The following is a 20,000-nucleotide window of genomic DNA, read 5'->3' as shown; positions in this document are numbered from 1 at the left end:
TCATTGAATGTGGTCTATGAAACCATCGATCCCAGTTCAAGATGTTCTCAGGAGAGAAGACCTCGGCTGACGCCTGGAGTTACATACTAAACACCCCGCCTCTACCTCTCACTCATGTGCTGCAATAATACTATTTATGAGATATAGATATCATCGACGTCGACATCAGCCAATAGAAGAAGACAGGAGAAGAGGACGAAGTCAGATGTGCCGAAGACCCGCCCCGTTGCTACTAACCAATGAGAAAGACGAGACCGAAAGAACCTTAGAGTAGTAAACAACTTGAAAAGCTTGCGGTCAGCCCTTCTTCCTACGACGCTCTAGACAGCTAACCACTGGAAAGTGGCCAGTGGACCAGTCAAATAGCAGAAGACCTCTGCCCAGCGTCTATTGTCAGAATCAGAAATACTTTATTTATTCAAAACTGGGACATTTTTTGACTGCAGGAAATAGAAAAAGAAACGTGTCATATCATTGTATTAATAAATGGTGTTACATTTAGAGGAGAAGTCTCTGTGATTCTTTTAGCCTATTCCTACTAGAGTATTTAGAACCCTACACCACCAGATGAACGGTTCTGTGACGGCTTCCTGTCCCTTTTCAGAACTCGTCCTGCAGTTTGCTCCCCTACAGTCTTAGTTTCATCTTATGGAGGACGAGTGAAGGTCTGGATCTGAAACTAGAGAAACCAGCTGAGCTAACGTTAGCATGTAGCTCCTAGCCCTCCTGTCCACAGTCATCTATAAGGAACCCTGATTTGAACAGAAACTGCTTCAGTCACTTCCAGCTGTTTTGGAGAAAAGGAGTCATCTGTAAATAGCTCCTGGTGAAGCTCCTGAAGAGCTGCATCTGAAGTTACCAGGGAAACCAGCTGAGCTAACGTTAGCCTTTAGCTACTAGCCCTTTTATCTTATGTCCATCGGACTGCACTTAAGCAACTCTGATTGTTATTCATGTGTTTATCACTTTGTCTCCGCATTTCCAACTGTTACAAGCTGTTTGCTAACGCCCAACAGCAGGTGCATTGTGTGTAAGGTAAGCACGAGAGTTCAACAGGAGAGAATAAACTGTGTTGGGTGTTAGCAGTGTAAATGCGCATTATATATTCATGTATATTTATACTCAGAAGAAATTACAATGTGTGGCCGCTAGAGACTGCTGTTTGCTCTGAAAGAAGGCACAGAGAATACAACGTTATACAATAAAAGGTATTTTATTCAGAGGAGATCAACATTTCAGAGGGAATATATTCTTTCTGTGTTTCTGAGAATTCATTTGTACACCTATGCAAATGTTGGGATGTTCTCTGGGATTAAAGGAGCTCTGAGCTGATGTTAGCCTCACACAAATCAGGCGTTACTCTGAACCTCTGCTGAGGAGGAGTTACTGATGGACCACAACGCTTCAATATCTCAGAGAATCCATCTGGATATTTTGATCATAAACGTACGACTTCCATCTCAAAGTATTTCCTCTAAATATTCAGGGAATCATTTAAAGGTCCCGAGAGTTCAGAGTCCTCTTCTTCACCTCTTTAAGCATAAACAGGTGTCCGGTGTCAATGAGTAACCGTCTGAACTGTGAAGCTCGCCCTCAGACATTACACGGCCTCTCCTTCTCCTCCTCCTCCTCTTCCTCCTCCACCTCCTCCTCCTCCTCCTCCTCCTCCCTGGACTTCTTGCTGAAGGCGGAGGACAGCTCCTGCAGCAGCAGCTCCTGAGACGGGGTGCAGCCGCCGCCCTGCCGGGGGTCCTCAGAGCACAGGTCCTCAGGGGGGGGGGTCCACAGGAAGCAGTCTGAGCGAGGGGGGGGGGGTCAGGAACCTCATGCGTCTCGGCAGACCCCCCCGACAGGAAGCTGGTCTGCAGAGACTGGAGAACCTGCAGGCCAAAGTCCCCCACCTCCTCGTACAGCGGCTCGGGGAGTGGCGGGGTCTCCGGACGCTCCTCGAACGCATCCTGCTGCACCTTCATGGGCTGCAGGGAAACACAGGCACACACAGTCATTCATACTGGGGACGCTGGAGGACACTGGGGACACTGGGGACACTGGGGACACTGGGACTCCCTCCGTGACTCCCTTTCAGGAATACTCACAAAGTACATGGAGAGTGTCCGTCTGTCGTGGAGCTTCCTCTGCAGGAGGAGGAAGAGGAGAGTTACTCTGTGAACATATCGTCCTTTAAAAGCATTTTCTATGAACAAAGAGGGAGACCCCCCCTGAGAGGTCTGTGACAGTAGGTCATGGAGAGCTGTTGAGTGAAATTTGGGAATATAAAAAATGGCGGGGGCTCTGACCAGCGTCTGATTGGCCGACAGCATGCTGCTGTTGCTCTCGTCTCCTCGGATCGGGACGAGCGGCATCGTGCCGAACTTCTGCCGCGAGATATCTGAGGAGGAGTGACGCCTCAGCACCGGGGGGGGCGAGTCATCGTTCTGCAGTCACCAGAACATGCTGAGTCAGCAGAAAGCTAGATACAGTATATATATATATATATATATTTACTATATATATATATATATATATATATATATACAGTATATATATATATATATATATATATATTTACTATATATATATATATATATATAGTAAATAGACTAAAGACCAACCTGAGCTTTGAGGAAGCTGCTGATCCAGTCCCAGAGTTCAGCCTCGCAGCTACAACACAGGAAGCTGAGAGAGAAAACTTTATTGATCACTGATTTATGACACGGAGGAAGGTAGGTACGGTCGGACGGACGGATGGATGATGATGGACGGATGGATGATGATGGATGGATGGATGGATGGATGGATGATGGATGGTTGGATGATGGATGGATGATGATAATGGATGGATGATGGTTGGATGATGGATGGATGATGGATATGGATGGATGGATGGATGGATGATGGATGATGGATGATGGATGATGGATGGATGATGGATGAATGGATAGGGAAAGGGATGATGATAGGATGGATGATGTGGAGGGGGAGGGAAATGGATGATGGATAGGATGATGGATATGATATATAGGATATAAGATGGATGAGGGAGGGAAATGGAAGGAAGGGGATGGATATAGAAATGGATGATGGAAGGGATGGAAGGATGGATGATGGATGATGGATGGACATGGATTGGGAGGGGAGGATGATGGATGGGATGGATGGGATGATGGATAGGATGATGGTATGGTATAGGAGGGAATGGATGATGGATGGATGGATGGATGTGGATGATGGATAGGTGTGGATGAAAGTGGAATGGAGGGATGGAGTGAAATGGTGGAATGTAATTGGAGGAGGGATGAATGGAAGTGGATGGAGGGATGAGGAATGGATGGATGGATGAGGTTGAAGGATGGGGATGGATAAAAGGGGGATGATGGATGGGTAGATGGGAGTTTGATGGATGTAGTGATGGATGATGGAAGGATATGGAGTAAATGGTGATTGATGGATGGGGGTGATGGATGTGCAAGACAGGGAGTTGCAGGAAGGTTGGAGGAGGGGGGAGAGGAGATGATGAACGGGGGATATAGGTGACATGGATGATGGAGTGAATGTGATGATGAGAGGTGTGTGATGTGATGCAGACAGGATGATGGACATTAAATGCTTGGCAAGTGAGGTCTGATGCTCTGGAGGCTTGAGTGCATGATAGTTATGAGCTGATGCAGGCTTGTACTAGCCAGGCTTTTCTGGACTGCATAAGCAATGATTGATGCATGGATCATGGAGGATGACAGGCATCAGAAGAGTGCATGTGATGGAAGCAGGAGTCATGGAGGAAAAGGGTGGAGGTGTTGCATGAATGGCATATAGATTCATGATTATGATAGAGAATTGAAATGTTGGCGCTAAGGCTGGCTGCTAAAGAGGACTGTAACAATGGTCGGGAAGGATCATGAGGATATCATTCAGACTGGAGGATTCTGGGTCACCTATGGCATGTGGATGCATGGTTTGGAGCCGGCTGGATGGCCTCAAAAACGGGTTACTAGATCAGCTGGGAGAGCTGGATGGCAACGAAGACTCAGGATCCATGATTGGCATCGTCGATGCAGATCCTAGAATTAGATCATTGTGGTGGAGTCAGCTTTCATTGGCTATCATGTCAGGGCATGGATGATGTGATGCATCGCACTCAGGCAGCACACGGCATTCTTTGCTATGATGACTGTCCTTCACCGTCTGCATGCATCTCTTCCTGGACTCGCTGAAGGCGGAGGACAGGACTCTATGGAGATGCTCTGAGACGGGTGAGATGGATGGATGGACAAGGTCTGTAAAGGATAGCATTAAATGAGGGAGCATGGATCATGCTTGGAGGAGGATAGATGGTTGCTAGGATGGACTGCAGGCATGCCCCATCGGTACAGGCCGGATGCGGTCCGGACTCTCGACGCACGTGCACGGGCGAGGGACAGGAGACAGAGTCATCATGATCGGATGGATGGACTGGGACATGGGATTCTGGATGGATTGTGACTGCTAGGATGGATGATGTGTCTGGTGGAGCTGCTTGGGGATGGGAGGAGGTATGTGATCGTGATGGATGGAGAGGAAACTGGAATGGTATGGGCTGGTATGGAATTTGGATGGAAATGGCGTGGTCATGATGCTGGATGGCTGCAGCATTGTTGCATGCTGGATGGAATGATGGCATGGATTTGGCGAGATGAGGTTTGGATGACGCTGCAGGGGCGAGGCATGTCTGCATGTCACGACTGCTGGTAGGCAGAATGGACTAGACGGGGATGGATGGATATGATGATTTATGGATAATGTTTGGGATAGATGTATGGTCAATGATATTGGATATAGTTCATTTGGAAATGGATATGGATGAATGGATTGATGATGGATATGATGGATATTTTGGATGATAGAGATGGATAGATATGATGATGCAGAGGAGATGACCGTAAGTTGCCCGACAGATGGACGGACAGGAGGACTTTATGGCATAGAATGGATACGATGGATGGTAGGGATGGACTACATGGATGATAGGAGGATGGATGAATGGATGGATGGATGGATGGAATGATGGATATGATGGATGATGGATGGATGGATGGATGTGTGGATGGATGGATGTGGACGAGATGGACGGGGGATGATGGATAAGATGGATGATGGATGGATGGCTGATGGATGAGATGGATGATGGATGGATGAATGATGGATGATGGATGGATGGATGGATGATGGATGGAGATGGATGGATGGATGGATGGATGATGGATGATGGATGGATGGATGGATGGATGGTGATGGATGGATGATGGATGGAGATGGAGGATGGATTGGATGGATGATGGATGGATGATGGATGGAATGGTGGATGGATGATGGATGGGAATGGATGGATGGATGATGGATGATGGATGGATGATGGGAGATGGATAGATGGATGGATGATGGATGGAAGATGGTGGATATGGATGGATGGATGGATGGATGATGATGGATGATGGATGGATAATGGAGGGATGATGGATGGATGGATGAATGGATGGATGGATAATGGATGGATGAGGATGAATGGTAATGGATGGATGATGGATGGATGGATGATGGATGGAGGATGAATGGATGGATGATGGATGGATGATGGTTTGGATGATGGATGGATAATGGTTGGATGATGGATGGATGGAGATGATGATGGATGGAGGGATAGATGGATGGATAATGGATGGATGATGGAGGATGGATTAATGGATGGATGATGGATGGATAATGGATGGATGATAATGGATGGATATGGATATAGATGGATGGATAATGGATGGATGATAGATGGATGGATACTGGATGGATGGATGGATGGATGGATGATGGATGATAGAGGATGGATAATGGATGGATGATGGATGGATGGATAATGGATGGATGGATAATGGATGGATAATGGATGGAAGTGGATAATGGATGGATGGGTAATGGATGGATGATAGATGGAAGGAAATGGATGGGTGGATAATGGATGGATGGATAATGGATGGATGATGGATGGATGATGGATAATGGATGGATGGGTATGGATGGATGATGGATGGGTAATGGATGGAGATGGATGATGGATGGGATGGATGGATAATGGATGGATAATGGATGGATGGGTAATGGATGAGAGATGGATGGGTAATGGATGGATGGATGGATGGATAATGGATGGATGGATAATGGATGGATGATGGATGGATGGATAATGATGATGATGGATGGATGATGGATGGGTAATGGATGGATGATGGATGGATGGATAATGGATGGATGATGGATGGGTATGGATGGATGATGGATGGATAATGGATGGATGATGGATGGATAATGATGGATGGATAATGGATGGATGGATGATGGATGGATAATGGATGGATGATGGATGGATAATGGATGGATGGATAATGGATGGATGGATGGATGGATAATGGATGGATGATGGATGGATAATGGATGGATGATGGATGGATAATGGATGGATGATGGATGGATAATGGATGGATGGATAATGGATGGATGATGATGGATGGATAATGGATGGATGGATGATGGATGGATGGATAATGGATGGATGATGGATGGATAATGGATGGATAATGGATGGATAATGGATGGATGGATAATGGATGGATGGATGATGGATGGATAATGGATGGATGGATGATGGATGGATAATGGATGGATGGATAATGGATGGATAATGGATGGATGATGGATGGATGATGATGGATGGGTAATGGATGGATGATGGATGGGTAATGGATGGATGGATGATGGATAATGGATGGATGATGGATGGATAATGGATGGATGATGGATGGGTAATGGATGGATGGTGGATGGGTAATGGATGGATAATGGATGGATGATGGATGGATAATGGATGGATGATGATGGGTAATGGATGGATGATGGATGGGTAATGGATGGCTGATGGATGGGTAATGGATGGATGGAAGGATGGATGGGTAATGGATGGATGGATGGATGGATAATGGATGGATGATGGATGGGTAATGGATGGATGGATAATGGATGGATGGATGGATGGATAATGGATGGATGATGGATGGATGATGATGGATGATGGATGGATAATGGATGGATGGATGGGTAATGGATGGATGATGGATGGATAATGGATGGATGGATAATGGATGGATGATGGATGGGTAATGGATGGATGATGGATGGGTAATGGATGGATGCTTTCATCAGCTGGCCTGTCATTGTTTTTGTCTTTATAAAGTCTTTCTTTTGCACTTCTCTCCATCACGAGTAGACTCATACTCACAGCTGGTGTTTGTCCGACATCACGGTGAACCCCCACCTGCAGGAGATATATCAGTGTGTGATCTATGATGTATTGGTTAGTACTATTGTACTGTTAGAATTACATTTCCAACTTCCAATCACTCCAGAGCGTTTTAAAGTCCATAACTCCTTATTTGTTTGCTTATCTCAGACATTAAGGAGGCCCTGTTCTGCTCTCTGGGGTGCTCCCCCTCCTGTAGTTCTGTAGGTGGATAAAACCCCTGTGTCCCCTCCTCTAACGCTGATTTGTGGTGCTGTAGACATTGTGTTTACCTCAAGGGGCAACCTCCGGTGCTGAGCAGTGAAACACATACGGAAGTGCCAAAAACTGCAGTTCATCGAATGGCTGCGTGGCCTGGCTCCAAAACAGAGACCTTTATATAGACCCCCCCCCCCCCCCCCCCCCCCCCCCCCCCCCCCCCCCCCCGTTAAAATTGGAGTTTTTACAGCAGAAATAAACATGTTTAGAGCGTGGTGAATTTCTATATAACTCTCCCGTTGTAATTATATTAAGGTTTAAAATTATGCATAATTAAGGGCGGGGTCTCTTTGATTGACAGGTTATCAGTGGGCTCTAGCCGCTAGCTGTCTGCTCTGCTAGCCACGCTAACAGCCTCTGCACTTGACCTGTCGGACATGTTGGTGGTGTTGCTGCCTTTTGAATGCAAATATCAGACATAGTATGGCTTGCTGTGCGATTAATTGTGCAGACAGACCGTCCAAGAAGTCTGGTCTCCAGTTTTTTCGGTGAGTGAAATGTTGTTATTATTTTATTTATATTTTAGCACCGTTAGCACTAACTATCGTGTGTCTGCTCCATAGAATGTATAAAGTATCGTCTGCTCACTGCTCACCTGGTTAGCTAGCTAATTAGCCGTGGATTGGCCTTCGAGCAAGACGTCCACGATGCTAAACAGGAGCGTATGATAGCCACCTTGCCGCTGGAGAAAATACTACCGCATGAGAGTAGCATACGGTAGCATGTAGCCTAGCTTGGAAGCCTTCGCTAGCTTGGTAACTTCGAACTAGATGGGCGTGTTTCAGTAGCCACGCCTGCTTCAGCGCCAACCCCATGTCCATATTTGGATTAGCCGGGAGGTAGACTGAGAAGAGGTCGACGGTGGGAGTCGCCCATTTGGAGCTTCATTACGGCTCTTCACAAACCTATGGGTGACGTCACGGATACTACGTCCATTATTTATACAGTCTATGGTTTACCTGCTTGGGGCCTTCAGTTTCCTGCGGATGCCGATGTAGATCTTCATGTTCTTCAGAGACCATTCCTTCTCTGGTTTGATGCTCTGAACAAAAACACACACTGTCAGGACACACACACACACACCCACACACACACACACACAGACTCACACTAAAGGGACAGACCGTACCTTCTTGTCTTTGAGCAGCAGTAGTTTGTTCTCCCTGATCTGGAAGGTTCTCTCCTGGAACTTGTTCCCCTGCAGGAGCTTCGGAGGTTCCTCACGACATCTCAGCAGACCCACCTTCATGATGTCACTGTGATAGGCTGAGAGACAGTGGTGGTGAGAGAGAGAGTGTGTGTGTGTGTGTGTGTGTGTGTGTGTGTGTGTGTGTGTGTGTGTGTGTGTGTGTGTGTGTGTGTGTGTGTGTGTGCGCCTACAGGTGAGGATGTCTGCTTTAGGAACTCTCTTCACCACCAGGTGTGCTGAGCTCGGGTCGGCCATCTTGCACCACTGCAGAGCTTCTTCCAGAACCTTCTGTCTGGGGAGCAGAGGCCGCTCTGCAACCACAGCACACGTCAGGTTAATGTCCCACGCACCCTGAACTCACCTCATGCTCTCACACAACAACACTTTTGATTAATTGGAAATATTAAATTCACTAATAATCATAATCACTAATTGATGGACTCCCAGAGGTTTCTATTAATGAGCGTAACCCAGCTTTGTATTCTGGGTAATGATAGCTCACCCAGCTGTCCATCCTCCAGCACCTCGAAGGTCATCCAGACGTCTCTCTCTGCAGGAGGGACGTTCCTCATGAACAGCACCTGATTGGTCAGCTCCTCAGCACTCATGCTGGGTGAAACCTGCAGGTCATCAGGTCATCAGGTCAGCAGTTCATCAGGTCAGTAGGCCATCAGGTCAGCAGGCCATCAGGTCATTAGGTCAGCAGGTCATCAGGTCAGTAGTTCATCAGGTCAGCAGGTTATCAGTTCAGCAGGTCATCAGGTCAGCAGGTCATCAGTTCAGCAGGTCAGCAGGTCATCAGGCCATCAGGTCAGCAGGTCATCAGGTCAGCAGTTCAGCAGGTCAGCAGGTTAGCAGGTCATCAGTTCAGCAGGCTATAAGGTCCTTAGGTCATCAGGTCAGCAGGTCATCAGGTCAGCAGGTCAGCAGGTCATCAGTTCAGCAGGCTATAAGGTCCTTAGGTCATCAGGTCAGCAGGTCAGCAGGTCATCAGTTCAGCAGGTCAGCAGGTCATCAGGTCATCAGGTCAGCAGTTCAGCAGGTCAGCAGGTCAGCAGTTCAGCAGGCTATCAGGTCCTTAGGTCATCAGGTCAGCAGGTCATCAGGTTAGCAGGTCAGCAGGTCAGCAGGTCATCAGGTCAGCAGGCTATAAGGTCAGCAGGTCAGCAAGTCATTAGGTCATAAGGTCAGCAGGTCATCAGGTCATGAGGTCAGCAGGTCATACGGTCAGCAGGTCATCAGGTCAGCAGGTCAGCAGGGCATCAGGTCATTAGGTCATAAGGTCAGCAGGTCATCTCATCTTAATAACCATTCATCAGAGCAGGCGTACCTTGAGAGTGATGCAGCAGTCGGGGTTCTTCCTCTCCAGGTAAACTTCGATGATCAGATCTCCGGCCTGAGACAGCTGCTCACAAAAACACCCTGGTCAAACTTCATTCATAACAAACTTTATTAAGTACACAATGGATAGTGATCGATAACCAGCCAATAACTTACACATTACTAAAGTATAGATTACTATTAACGACTTCCTTCAAATGATTACGACTCTTATTCAAATAGACAGCTGAGTCATCAGGTGGCTTATTAAAGGGATCTCTGCAGCCTGTACCTGCGTGTCCTTCCAGGTGGTGATGAGGCTGACCTCCAGCTCGATCTGCGTCTGGTGCTCCTCGTCGATCTGAAACAGGAGCAGCTCTCTGAGTGTTCAGGTCACTCTCAACCCGGTCAACATTTATCCAGCTTCCACATCAGAAGAGCTGTAAAACCGTTCAGGGTTCAGGAGGATGATCACTCACATCAAAGACGTGCAGGTAGTTATCAATCAGATCCTCCACGATCTTCACCTCGTGCTCTCCCTTCCCGTGGGTCTGGAACAGGCTTGGGGCGAACAGCAGCGACAGGTTCTTGGTACACATCTGGTTCAGATCGGCACACTTCTGGACCCTGGAACCAGGTCATAAGAGACAGCTAGCTTCATGAGAAGGAGACGATCAGCATGATGATAGTATGATAGAATACCTTACGATGATACGGTACGATAAGAGACGCTGCGCTGCCCGGGGAGCAGTGTAGGGAGCCACGGTAGCACTTGGTCTTTCGGGACTTGAACTGGTGACCTTCCAGTTCCCAGGCCAAGTCCCTAACCAATTTGCCACCACCGCCCAACTCTGCTGTACGGTTCTGTATGCTACGCTCCGATTAGAAAATACGGTACGGTACGATATGATACTTTGCGGTACGGTACATCGTTGGACCCTGTACTTCCGAGCCACCATGAGATGTACAGTAGGACAGGGTTCGATCCTCCTCGGGGACCTCACCTGTACAGGTGACTGATGAGCGCAGCCAGGGTGGTCCTGTTGACGCGGGGGAGGGTCCGGATGATCTCCTTGTAGCGGTCAAGCCTCGCTCTCTTCTGGGGGATTTCTGAGGGCACAGACACAGGTCAGAATCACACTCTGTCCTAATCAGAATATGACTGACCAACCTTTAAAAATGATGAGATCATATTTAATGACATGGACCAGCATCATGAAGCAGAACTTCATCTCCTCAAGGTCAGGCAGCGTTATCTGTCCTGCCTCTTCTCCTGCTGCAGGCGGCTGACCAGAACCCTTCCAGAACCCTACCAGAAGCTCCAACACAATCTCATTGCTGGATGGCGGCGCGAGCAGTCGCAGCGGCCCCTCGCAGTCCCGAAAAAACAGTGTTTTCCTCGTTTTCGTCTAGTTTGTCTAGTTTGTCGAGTTTGTCGCTGTGTTCGTCATGTCCGACGGACTTATACAACAATACAGCCGTGAGTTTCTTCTTGGAAAAAGTACAACTTTCTTCAATTTGGAAGCCAAACTCTCCGTGGAACTCAGCAGCCTGGGACTACTCTGCTCCCCCTATTGTGCCGACCCCAACCCGGAAAGGAGACGCCGCAAGCGGTGTGAGAGGAAACAGAAAAGGGGGAAGCGTGGAGGTATCCGGGCGAGGCTAGCGGCTGGCCCACACAAGCCGGCAATTCCAACACTACTCATGGCAAATGTCCGTTCACTGGACAACAAGATGGACAACATACGGTTACTTAGAACAACCCGGCGTGCGGTGAGGGACTGCTGTGCTTAGTGTTCACGGAAACATGGCTCCACAACAACATCCCGGACTCCGCTATTCAACTAGACAAGCTAACATGCTACCGAGCAGACAGAGACATAGTTAGCGGGGGGAAGACCCGCGGCGGCGGTGTGTGTGTTTACATCAGTGATGCTATTGTTGTTAACCAGCACTGTTCCCCGCTGGTGGAGTTTATGGTTCTAAGGTGCCGTCCTTTTTACCTGCCGAGGGAGTTTTCCGCCATTCTACTGTGGCGGTTTATATCCCTCCGAGCCCCAACAACAAGGACAGAGAGGAGGCACTCAGTGAACTTTACAAAGCCATCAGTGAGCAACAGACAGCACACCCAGACGGCCTTCTCATCGCAGCTGGAGACTTCAACCACGCTAACTTAAAAACTGTTCTGCCTAAAATATACCAGCATGTTGATTTTCCAACCAGGTCTACACGACCATCAAGGGAGCATACAAGGCGTCCCCCCTCCCCCACATCGGCCTCTCTGACCACCTCACTGTCCTGCTGAAACCGGCCTACAGAGCAAGGGTAAAGGTTGCCAAACCGGTTTCAAAACAGGTACGGGTGTGGACAGAGGACAGTACTGCTGCACTTCAAGACTGCTTTGATACGACAGACTGGGACATGTTCAAGCAGGCAGCAACTTACAACCATCCCATTAACACACAAGAACACACAGAGACAGTCACAGGCTACATCACCAAGTGCATTGATGATGTAACCACCACCAGAGCCATCACCATCCGAGCCAACCAGAAGCCATGGCTGACAGGAGGTCCGCATGCTGCTCAAGGCCCGCGACACCGCCTTCAGAGCTGGAGACCCAGCTGGGCTGAGAGCAGCCAGGGCCGACCTGTGCCGTGGCATCAGGAAAGCTAAACGTCTGTACACCAGGAAAATCACAGGACATTTCAAAGACAGCAGGGACTCACGGAGCCTGTGGCAGGTATTAGGACCATAACGGACTACAAACTACCACCGCAGACCTGTGACAGTCACACCTCCCTGCTCAACAACCTCAACTGCGCAGAAAACCACCCCCCCCGCCGACGACCAGGCTCTGTGTCTGTCCCCAGCCAGTGTGAGGAGCACACTGCTGAGGATTAATACCTGCAAGGCTGTGGTACCTCACAACATTCCTGGTCAAGTGCTGAGGGACTGCGCAGAGGAGCTCACGGATGTCCTCACAGACATCTTTAACACCTCCCTGAGCCAGGCTGTTGTTCCCACGTGCTTCAAGGAAACCACCATCATTCCTGTGCCGAAGAAGTCATCTCCAGCCTGCTTCAACAACTACCGTCCCGTCGCACTGACCTCGACCATCATGACGTGCTTCGAAAGACTGGTCATGAAGCAGATCAAATCTACTCTTCCTCCCTCCCTGGACCCATTTCAGTTTGCCTACCGAGCCAAACGGTCCACAGAGGATGCAATCACCTCCGCTCTACACCCAGCCCTCACACACCTGGACACTAAGAACTCCTACGTCAGAATGCTATTCATAGACTTCAGCTCAGCTTTCAACACCATCATCCCCCAGCAGCTTGTGCGTAAACCTACAGACCTGGGCCTCAGCCCCTCTCTCTGCAACTGGTTGCTGGACTTCCTCACAGAGAGACCACAAGCTGTCAGGGTCAACAACAACACATGGAACACACTAACACTGAGCACGGGGGGCCCCCGAGGCTGTGTGCTCAGCCCCCTTCTCTTCACCCTGCTGACCCATGACCGCAAACCCAGCTACAGTTCCAACCACATCGTGAAGGTCGCTGACGACACCACCGTGGTGGGTCTCATCAGCCACAACGATGAGACTAACTACAGGAAGGAAGTGAAGCAGCTGGCCCGTTGGTGCCAAAATAACAACCTCTTCCTCGATGTGGGGAAAACAAAGGAGATTGTTGTTGACTTCAGGAGAACCCCCTCCCAACACCCCCCTCCCTCTGAACATCAATGGTGCTGCTGTGGAGCAGGTGAGCAGCACCAAATTCCTGGGTGTGACCATCACAGACGAGCTCACCTGGAACAACAACACCACTGCAGTGGCAAAGAAGGCCCAGCAGCGCCTGTACTTCATCAGGAAGCTCAAGCGAGCCTTTCAGCCTCCCGCCTTCAGGGAGAAAGTTCTGCAGCCTCCGCTCGAGCTCCACCAGGCTGAGGAACAGCTTCTTCCACCAGGCGGTCAGGATGCTGAACTTTCTCCCTCCCTCCCTCTCCCTCTCTCGCTCTTTATCCTCCGTCCCTCCCTCAATCATCCTTTGACTTGACTTTGACAACAGAGACCAAGGGACATTACAGACTGACGCACACAGCTGGGATCATAAAGCTGTCCCTGTGGTTGGAATCATGTGTTCTGGTCTCATTCTAACAACGCATCACATGACTCCTCCTGATGTGACTGTAGAAGTGTTCAGGGCCACTGTAGCGCGTTAGCACCTGCCGGCCCCCGTACCTTTGCATCATTGAGAACAAGAAGACGATGCTACAACAAGTGGAACTACGAGAGTGAGAGGAACATAATAAAAGCTCCTGGACTGAGTGGATCCAGGGAGCCTAAGGTTCGTCTGTATGTCAGGGTGGACTAAGGTGTGTTTGCTGACTCACTGGCGGCGTCCTGCCACAGTGGGTGGAGGTCGGCCATGAAGACGGGGTCGTCCACCTCCCTGAAGAACCTCTTCAGGACGTCCGTCACGTCCTCGATGAAGTGGTCTCCGATGCGCAGCTTCACGTTTCGGGCGTCTTTCCGGAACTCGTCCATCAGGAGTTTGATTCTGGTCTTGGACCCATTCTTCCGGTAGATCCCCTCGTGGCCCAGTCCTGCGGAGTCAAACCTGGTGACTCAGCGTTAGTGGTAAAGGACTCTTTATATTGTCCCAGTCCCTTCTCGGAGAGACGTACTGTGTACAGACACAAGTTATTTAAACACCAAAACAAAGACGGAAACACTAAAGGACAGTGAGCTGCAGTCGCTGAGGGGTTAGAGGATGAGGTTCTGATCTGGAGTCAAAGGTCTGGTTTCCCGCTGTACCCAGGACTCCCCCCTCACAGCTGATATCCTGCTCACCGTACTGCGTGATGAAGGCCAGGCAGCTGTCCACGATGATGGGGATGTCGTTTCTGCTCAGCTGCTGCTCCCTCAGCGCGTTGCCTTCCCCGCCCGCCGCTCGCTGGATGTCCGAGAACCAGAGAGCGAAGTCTGAGCGGCCGACGCCCTGCAGGTGCAGCGTCCTGACGGAGAGAGGGAACAACCGTCACAAACGGGAGGGTCTCATCTGTGCTAAGACCTGAAGGGTTCTGGGAATCTGTCCCAGATATCTGGAGCATCATAACTGATCCACGTTTAGTTTTGGTGTTGGGTACAGAAAGCAGACCTGAAGACCAGAGAGTTCTGGTTCCTAATGTGGCAGCAGACCAGAATAAACCATTCAGTGCTTTATAAACCAGCAGCATGGAGTCTCAGACCTCAGACTTGGACAGATGTGACCCCCTCTCTCAGAGTAAAGACCTCAGATCTGGACTCAGTGGGACCTGTAAAGACACCATGATGATAGTCCTGAAGATAAAGGAATGGACCAGGAGCCCCTCCTCTCACCTCCCCTTCTCCACCAGAACCAGGATGTCCTTCTTCTCCTGGTTCTCCGTCTCCGAGGCGATACCTTCAACAAGACAAAGCGCTGTAAATCGTGTGTGTGTGTGTGTGTGTGTGTGTGTGTGTGTGTGTGTGTGTGTGTGTGTGTGTGTGTGTGTGTGTGTGTGTGTGTGTGTGTGTGTGTGTGTGTGTGTGTGTGTGTGTGTGTGTCTCACTGAGCTCCTGCAGGCGCTTGAGGTTGATGATGTCCTCTGCTGCTCCGTCTCTTCGGGGACAGATGAAGAGGTTTGTCTTCTGCAGGACGAAGAAGGCGTCTCTCCACTGCTGAGCATCCAGCATATTCCGGTAGCGCAGGACCCCGACCCGCTCAAACTCCCGGGACAAAAGACAGTGGACGCTCAGGGGGGACAAAGCCTGGAGATACCCAGAGGACAGACACAGATATATGTTGGACGGAGATGACAGATGTTGGATGGAGACAGAAAGATGATGGACAGAGACAGATGTTGGACGGAGATGGACAGATGTTGGAAAGAGACAGACAGAGGTTGGACAGAGATAGATGTTGGAAAGAGACGGACAGATGTTGGACAGAGATAGATGTTGGACGGAGATGGACAGATGTTGGAAAGAGACAGACAGATGTTGGATAGAGACAGACAGAGGTTGGAAAGAGACAGACAGATGTTGGAAAGAGACAGATGTTGGACGGAGATGGACAGATGTTGGAAAGAGACAGAAAGATGTTGGAAAGAGACAGACAGAGGTTGGACGGAGACGGACAGATGTTGGATAGACAGATGTGGGATAGAGACAGAAAGATGTTGGACAGAGACAGATGTTGGATGGAGATGGACAGATGTTGGAAAGAGACAGACAGAGGTTGGACGGAGATGGACAGATGTTGGAAAGAGACAGACAGAGGTTGGACGGAGACGGACAGATGTTGGATAGACAGATGTGGGATAGAGACAGAAAGATGTTGGACAGAGACAGATGTTGGACAGAGATGGACAGATGTTGGAAAGAGACAGACAGAGGTTGGACGGAGACGGACAGATGTTGGACAGACAGATGTTGGAAAGGGACAGACAGATGTTGGATAGAGACAGATGTTGGACAGAGATGGACAGATGTTGGAAAGAGACAGACAGATGTTGGACAGACAGATGTTGGACAGACAGATGTTGGATAGAGACAGATGTTGGACAGACAGATGTTGGACAGACAGATGTTGGATGGAGACAGAAAGATGTTGGACAGAGACAGATGTTGGACAGAGATGGACAGATGTTGGACGGAGACAGACAGATGTTGGAAAGAGACAGACAGATGTTGGACGGAGACAGACAGATGTTGGAAAGAGACAGACAGATGTTGGACAGAGACAGACAGATGTTGGACGGAGACAGACAGATGTTGGACGGAGACAGACAGATGTTGGAAAGAGACAGATAGATGTTGGACAGAGACAGATGTTGGACAGACAGATGTTGGAAAGGGACAGACAGATGTTGGATAGAGACAGATGTTGGACAGACAGATGTTGGAAAGAGACAGATAGATGTTGGACGGAGATGGACAAATGTTGGACAGACAGATGTTGGAAAGGGACAGACAGATGTTGGATAGAGACAGATGTTGGACAGACAGATGTTGGAAAGAGACAGAAAGATGTTGGACAGAGACAGACAAAGCCTGGAGATACCCAGAGGACAGACACAGATATATGTTGGACGGAGATGGACAGATGTTGGATGGAGACAGAAAGATGATGGACAGAGACAGATGTTGGACGGAGATGGACAGATGTTGGACAGAGATAGATGTTGGACGGAGATGGACAGATGTTGGAAAGAGACGGACAGATGTTGGACAGAGATAGATGTTGGACGGAGATGGACAGATGTTGGAAAGAGACAGACAGATGTTGGATAGAGACAGACAGAGGTTGGAAAGAGACAGACAGATGTTGGAAAGAGACAGATGTTGGACGGAGATGGACAGATGTTGGAAAGAGACAGAAAGATGTTGGAAAGAGACAGACAGAGGTTGGACGGAGACGGACAGATGTTGGATAGACAGATGTGGGATAGAGACAGAAAGATGTTGGACAGAGACAGATGTTGGATGGAGATGGACAGATGTTGGAAAGAGACAGACAGAGGTTGGACGGAGATGGACAGATGTTGGAAAGAGACAGACAGAGGTTGGACGGAGACAGACAGATGTTGGATAGACAGATGTGGGATAGAGACAGAAAGATGTTGGACAGAGACAGATGTTGGACAGAGATGGACAGATGTTGGAAAGAGACAGACAGAGGTTGGACGGAGACGGACAGATGTTGGAAAGGGACAGACAGATGTTGGATAGAGACAGATGTTGGACAGAGATGGACAGATGTTGGAAAGAGACAGACAGATGTTGGACAGACAGATGTTGGACAGACAGATGTTGGATAGAGACAGATGTTGGACAGACAGATGTTGGACAGACAGATGTTGGATGGAGACAGAAAGATGTTGGACAGAGACAGATGTTGGACAGAGATGGACAGATGTTGGACGGAGACAGACAGATGTTGGAAAGAGACAGACAGATGTTGGACGGAGACAGACAGATGTTGGAAAGAGACAGACAGATGTTGGACAGAGACAGACAGATGTTGGACGGAGACAGACAGATGTTGGACGGAGACAGACAGATGTTGGAAAGAGACAGATAGATGTTGGACAGAGACAGATGTTGGACAGACAGATGTTGGAAAGGGACAGACAGATGTTGGATAGAGACAGATGTTGGACAGACAGATGTTGGAAAGAGACAGATAGATGTTGGACGGAGATGGACAAATGTTGGACAGACAGATGTTGGAAAGGGACAGACAGATGTTGGATAGAGACAGATGTTGGACAGACAGATGTTGGACAGACAGATGTTGGATAGAGACAGATGTTGGACGGAGACAGACAGATGTTGGAAAGAGACAGACAGATGTTGGATAGAGACAGATGTTGGACAGACAGATGTTGGACAGACAGATGTTGGATAGAGACAGATGTTGGACGGAGACAGACAGATGTTGGAAAGAGACAGACAGATGTTGGACGGAGACAGACAGATGTTGGAAAGAGACAGACAGATGTTGGACGGAGACAGACAGATGTTGGACAGAGACAGACAGATGTTGGACGGAGACAGACAGATGTTGGAAAGAGAGAGACAGATGTTGGACGGAGACAGACAGATGTTGGACTGAGACAGACAGATGTTGGAAAGAGAGAGACAGATGTTGGACGGAGACAGACAGATGTTGGAAAGAGACAGACAGATGTTGGACGGAGACAGACAGATGTTGGAAAGAGAGAGACAGATGTTGGACGGAGACAGACAGATGTTGGAAAGAGACAGATAGATGTTGGACGGAGATGGACAAATGTTGGACAGACAGATGTTGGAAAGGGACAGACAGATGTTGGATAGAGACAGATGTTGGACAGACAGATGTTGGAAAGAGACAGAAAGATGTTGGACAGAGACAGATGTTGGACAGACAGATGTTGGAAAGAGACAGACAGATGTTGGAAAGAGACAGACAGATGTTGGATAGAGACAGATGTTGGAGAGACAGATGTTGGACAGAGATGGACAGATGTTGGAAAGAGACAGACAGATGTTGGAAAGAGAGAGACAGATGTTGGACGGAGACAGAAAGATGTTGGATAGAGACAGATGTTGGACAGAGATGGACAGATGTTGGAAAGAGACAGACAGATGTTGGAAAGAGACAGACAAATGTTGGACAGAGATGGGCAAATGTTGGACAGACAGATGTTGGAAAGGGACAGACAGATGTTGGATAGAGACAGATGTTGGACAGACAGATGTTGGAAAGAGACAGCCAGATGTTGAAAGAGACAGACAAATGTTGGCTAGAGACAGATGTTGAAAGAGACAGACAAATGTTGGATAGAGACAGAAAGATGTTGGACAGAGACAGATGTTGGACAGAGATGGACAGATGTTGGAAAGAGACAGACAGATGTTGGAAAGAGACAGACAGATGTTCGACGGAGATGGACAAATGTTGGACAGACAGATGTTGGAAAGAGACAGACAGATGTTGGAAAGAGACAGACAGATGTTGGACGGAGACAGACAGATGTTGGAAAGAGACAGACAGATGTTGGAAAGAGACAGACAGATGTTCGACGGAGATGGACAAATGTTGGACAGACAGATGTTGGAAAGAGACAGACAAATGTTGGCTAGAGACAGATGTTGGACAGACAGATGTTGGATAGAGACAGAAAGATGTTGGACAGAGACAGATGTTGGACAGAGATGGACAGATGTTGGAAAGAGACAGACAGATGTTGGAAAGAGACAGACAGATGTTGGACGGAGACGGACAAAAGTTGGACAGAGACAGATGTTGGACGGAGACAGACAGATGTTGGAAAGAGACAGACAGAGGTTGGATGGAGACGGACAGATGTTGGACAGACAGATGTTGGACAGAGACC

At 48.7% G+C, this 20,000-nt stretch overlaps 2 protein-coding genes across 2 annotated transcripts in view; one reads left to right on the top strand and one right to left on the bottom strand.

The window, feature by feature from the left end:
• Nucleotides 1-1,194: 1,194 nt before the first annotated feature.
• The window catches only part of arap3 (ArfGAP with RhoGAP domain, ankyrin repeat and PH domain 3), a 35,362-nt gene continuing 16,556 nt past the window's right edge, over nt 1,195-20,000 (bottom strand). Inside the window, 18 exon segments of the mRNA XM_063876765.1 lie at nt 1,195-1,787; nt 1,790-1,976; nt 2,097-2,135; nt 2,298-2,435; nt 2,613-2,676; nt 7,298-7,333; nt 8,536-8,618; nt 8,706-8,842; nt 8,957-9,076; nt 9,268-9,385; nt 10,096-10,170; nt 10,378-10,446; nt 10,565-10,712; nt 11,090-11,195; nt 14,487-14,699; nt 14,947-15,110; nt 15,475-15,538; nt 15,687-15,885. Of these exon segments, the coding sequence (XP_063732835.1) occupies nt 1,594-1,787; nt 1,790-1,976; nt 2,097-2,135; nt 2,298-2,435; nt 2,613-2,676; nt 7,298-7,333; nt 8,536-8,618; nt 8,706-8,842; nt 8,957-9,076; nt 9,268-9,385; nt 10,096-10,170; nt 10,378-10,446; nt 10,565-10,712; nt 11,090-11,195; nt 14,487-14,699; nt 14,947-15,110; nt 15,475-15,538; nt 15,687-15,885 (2,154 nt within the window). The 3' untranslated portion in view covers nt 1,195-1,593.
• Nucleotides 16,763-19,778, top strand: LOC134859653 (golgin subfamily A member 6-like protein 22; the record flags this gene model as incomplete). The annotated part of the gene is made up of 4 exons (XM_063876281.1): nt 16,763-16,840; nt 17,608-17,796; nt 18,786-18,849; nt 19,570-19,778. Coding segments are annotated over 4 exons (540 nt in total), but the record flags the coding sequence as incomplete, so codon positions are not given.

This window comes from Eleginops maclovinus, chromosome 23, assembly GCF_036324505.1.
Source record: "Eleginops maclovinus isolate JMC-PN-2008 ecotype Puerto Natales chromosome 23, JC_Emac_rtc_rv5, whole genome shotgun sequence".
NCBI classification, from domain to species: domain Eukaryota; kingdom Metazoa; phylum Chordata; class Actinopteri; order Perciformes; family Eleginopidae; genus Eleginops; species Eleginops maclovinus.
This window is presented reverse-complemented; position numbering and strand designations above follow the sequence as displayed.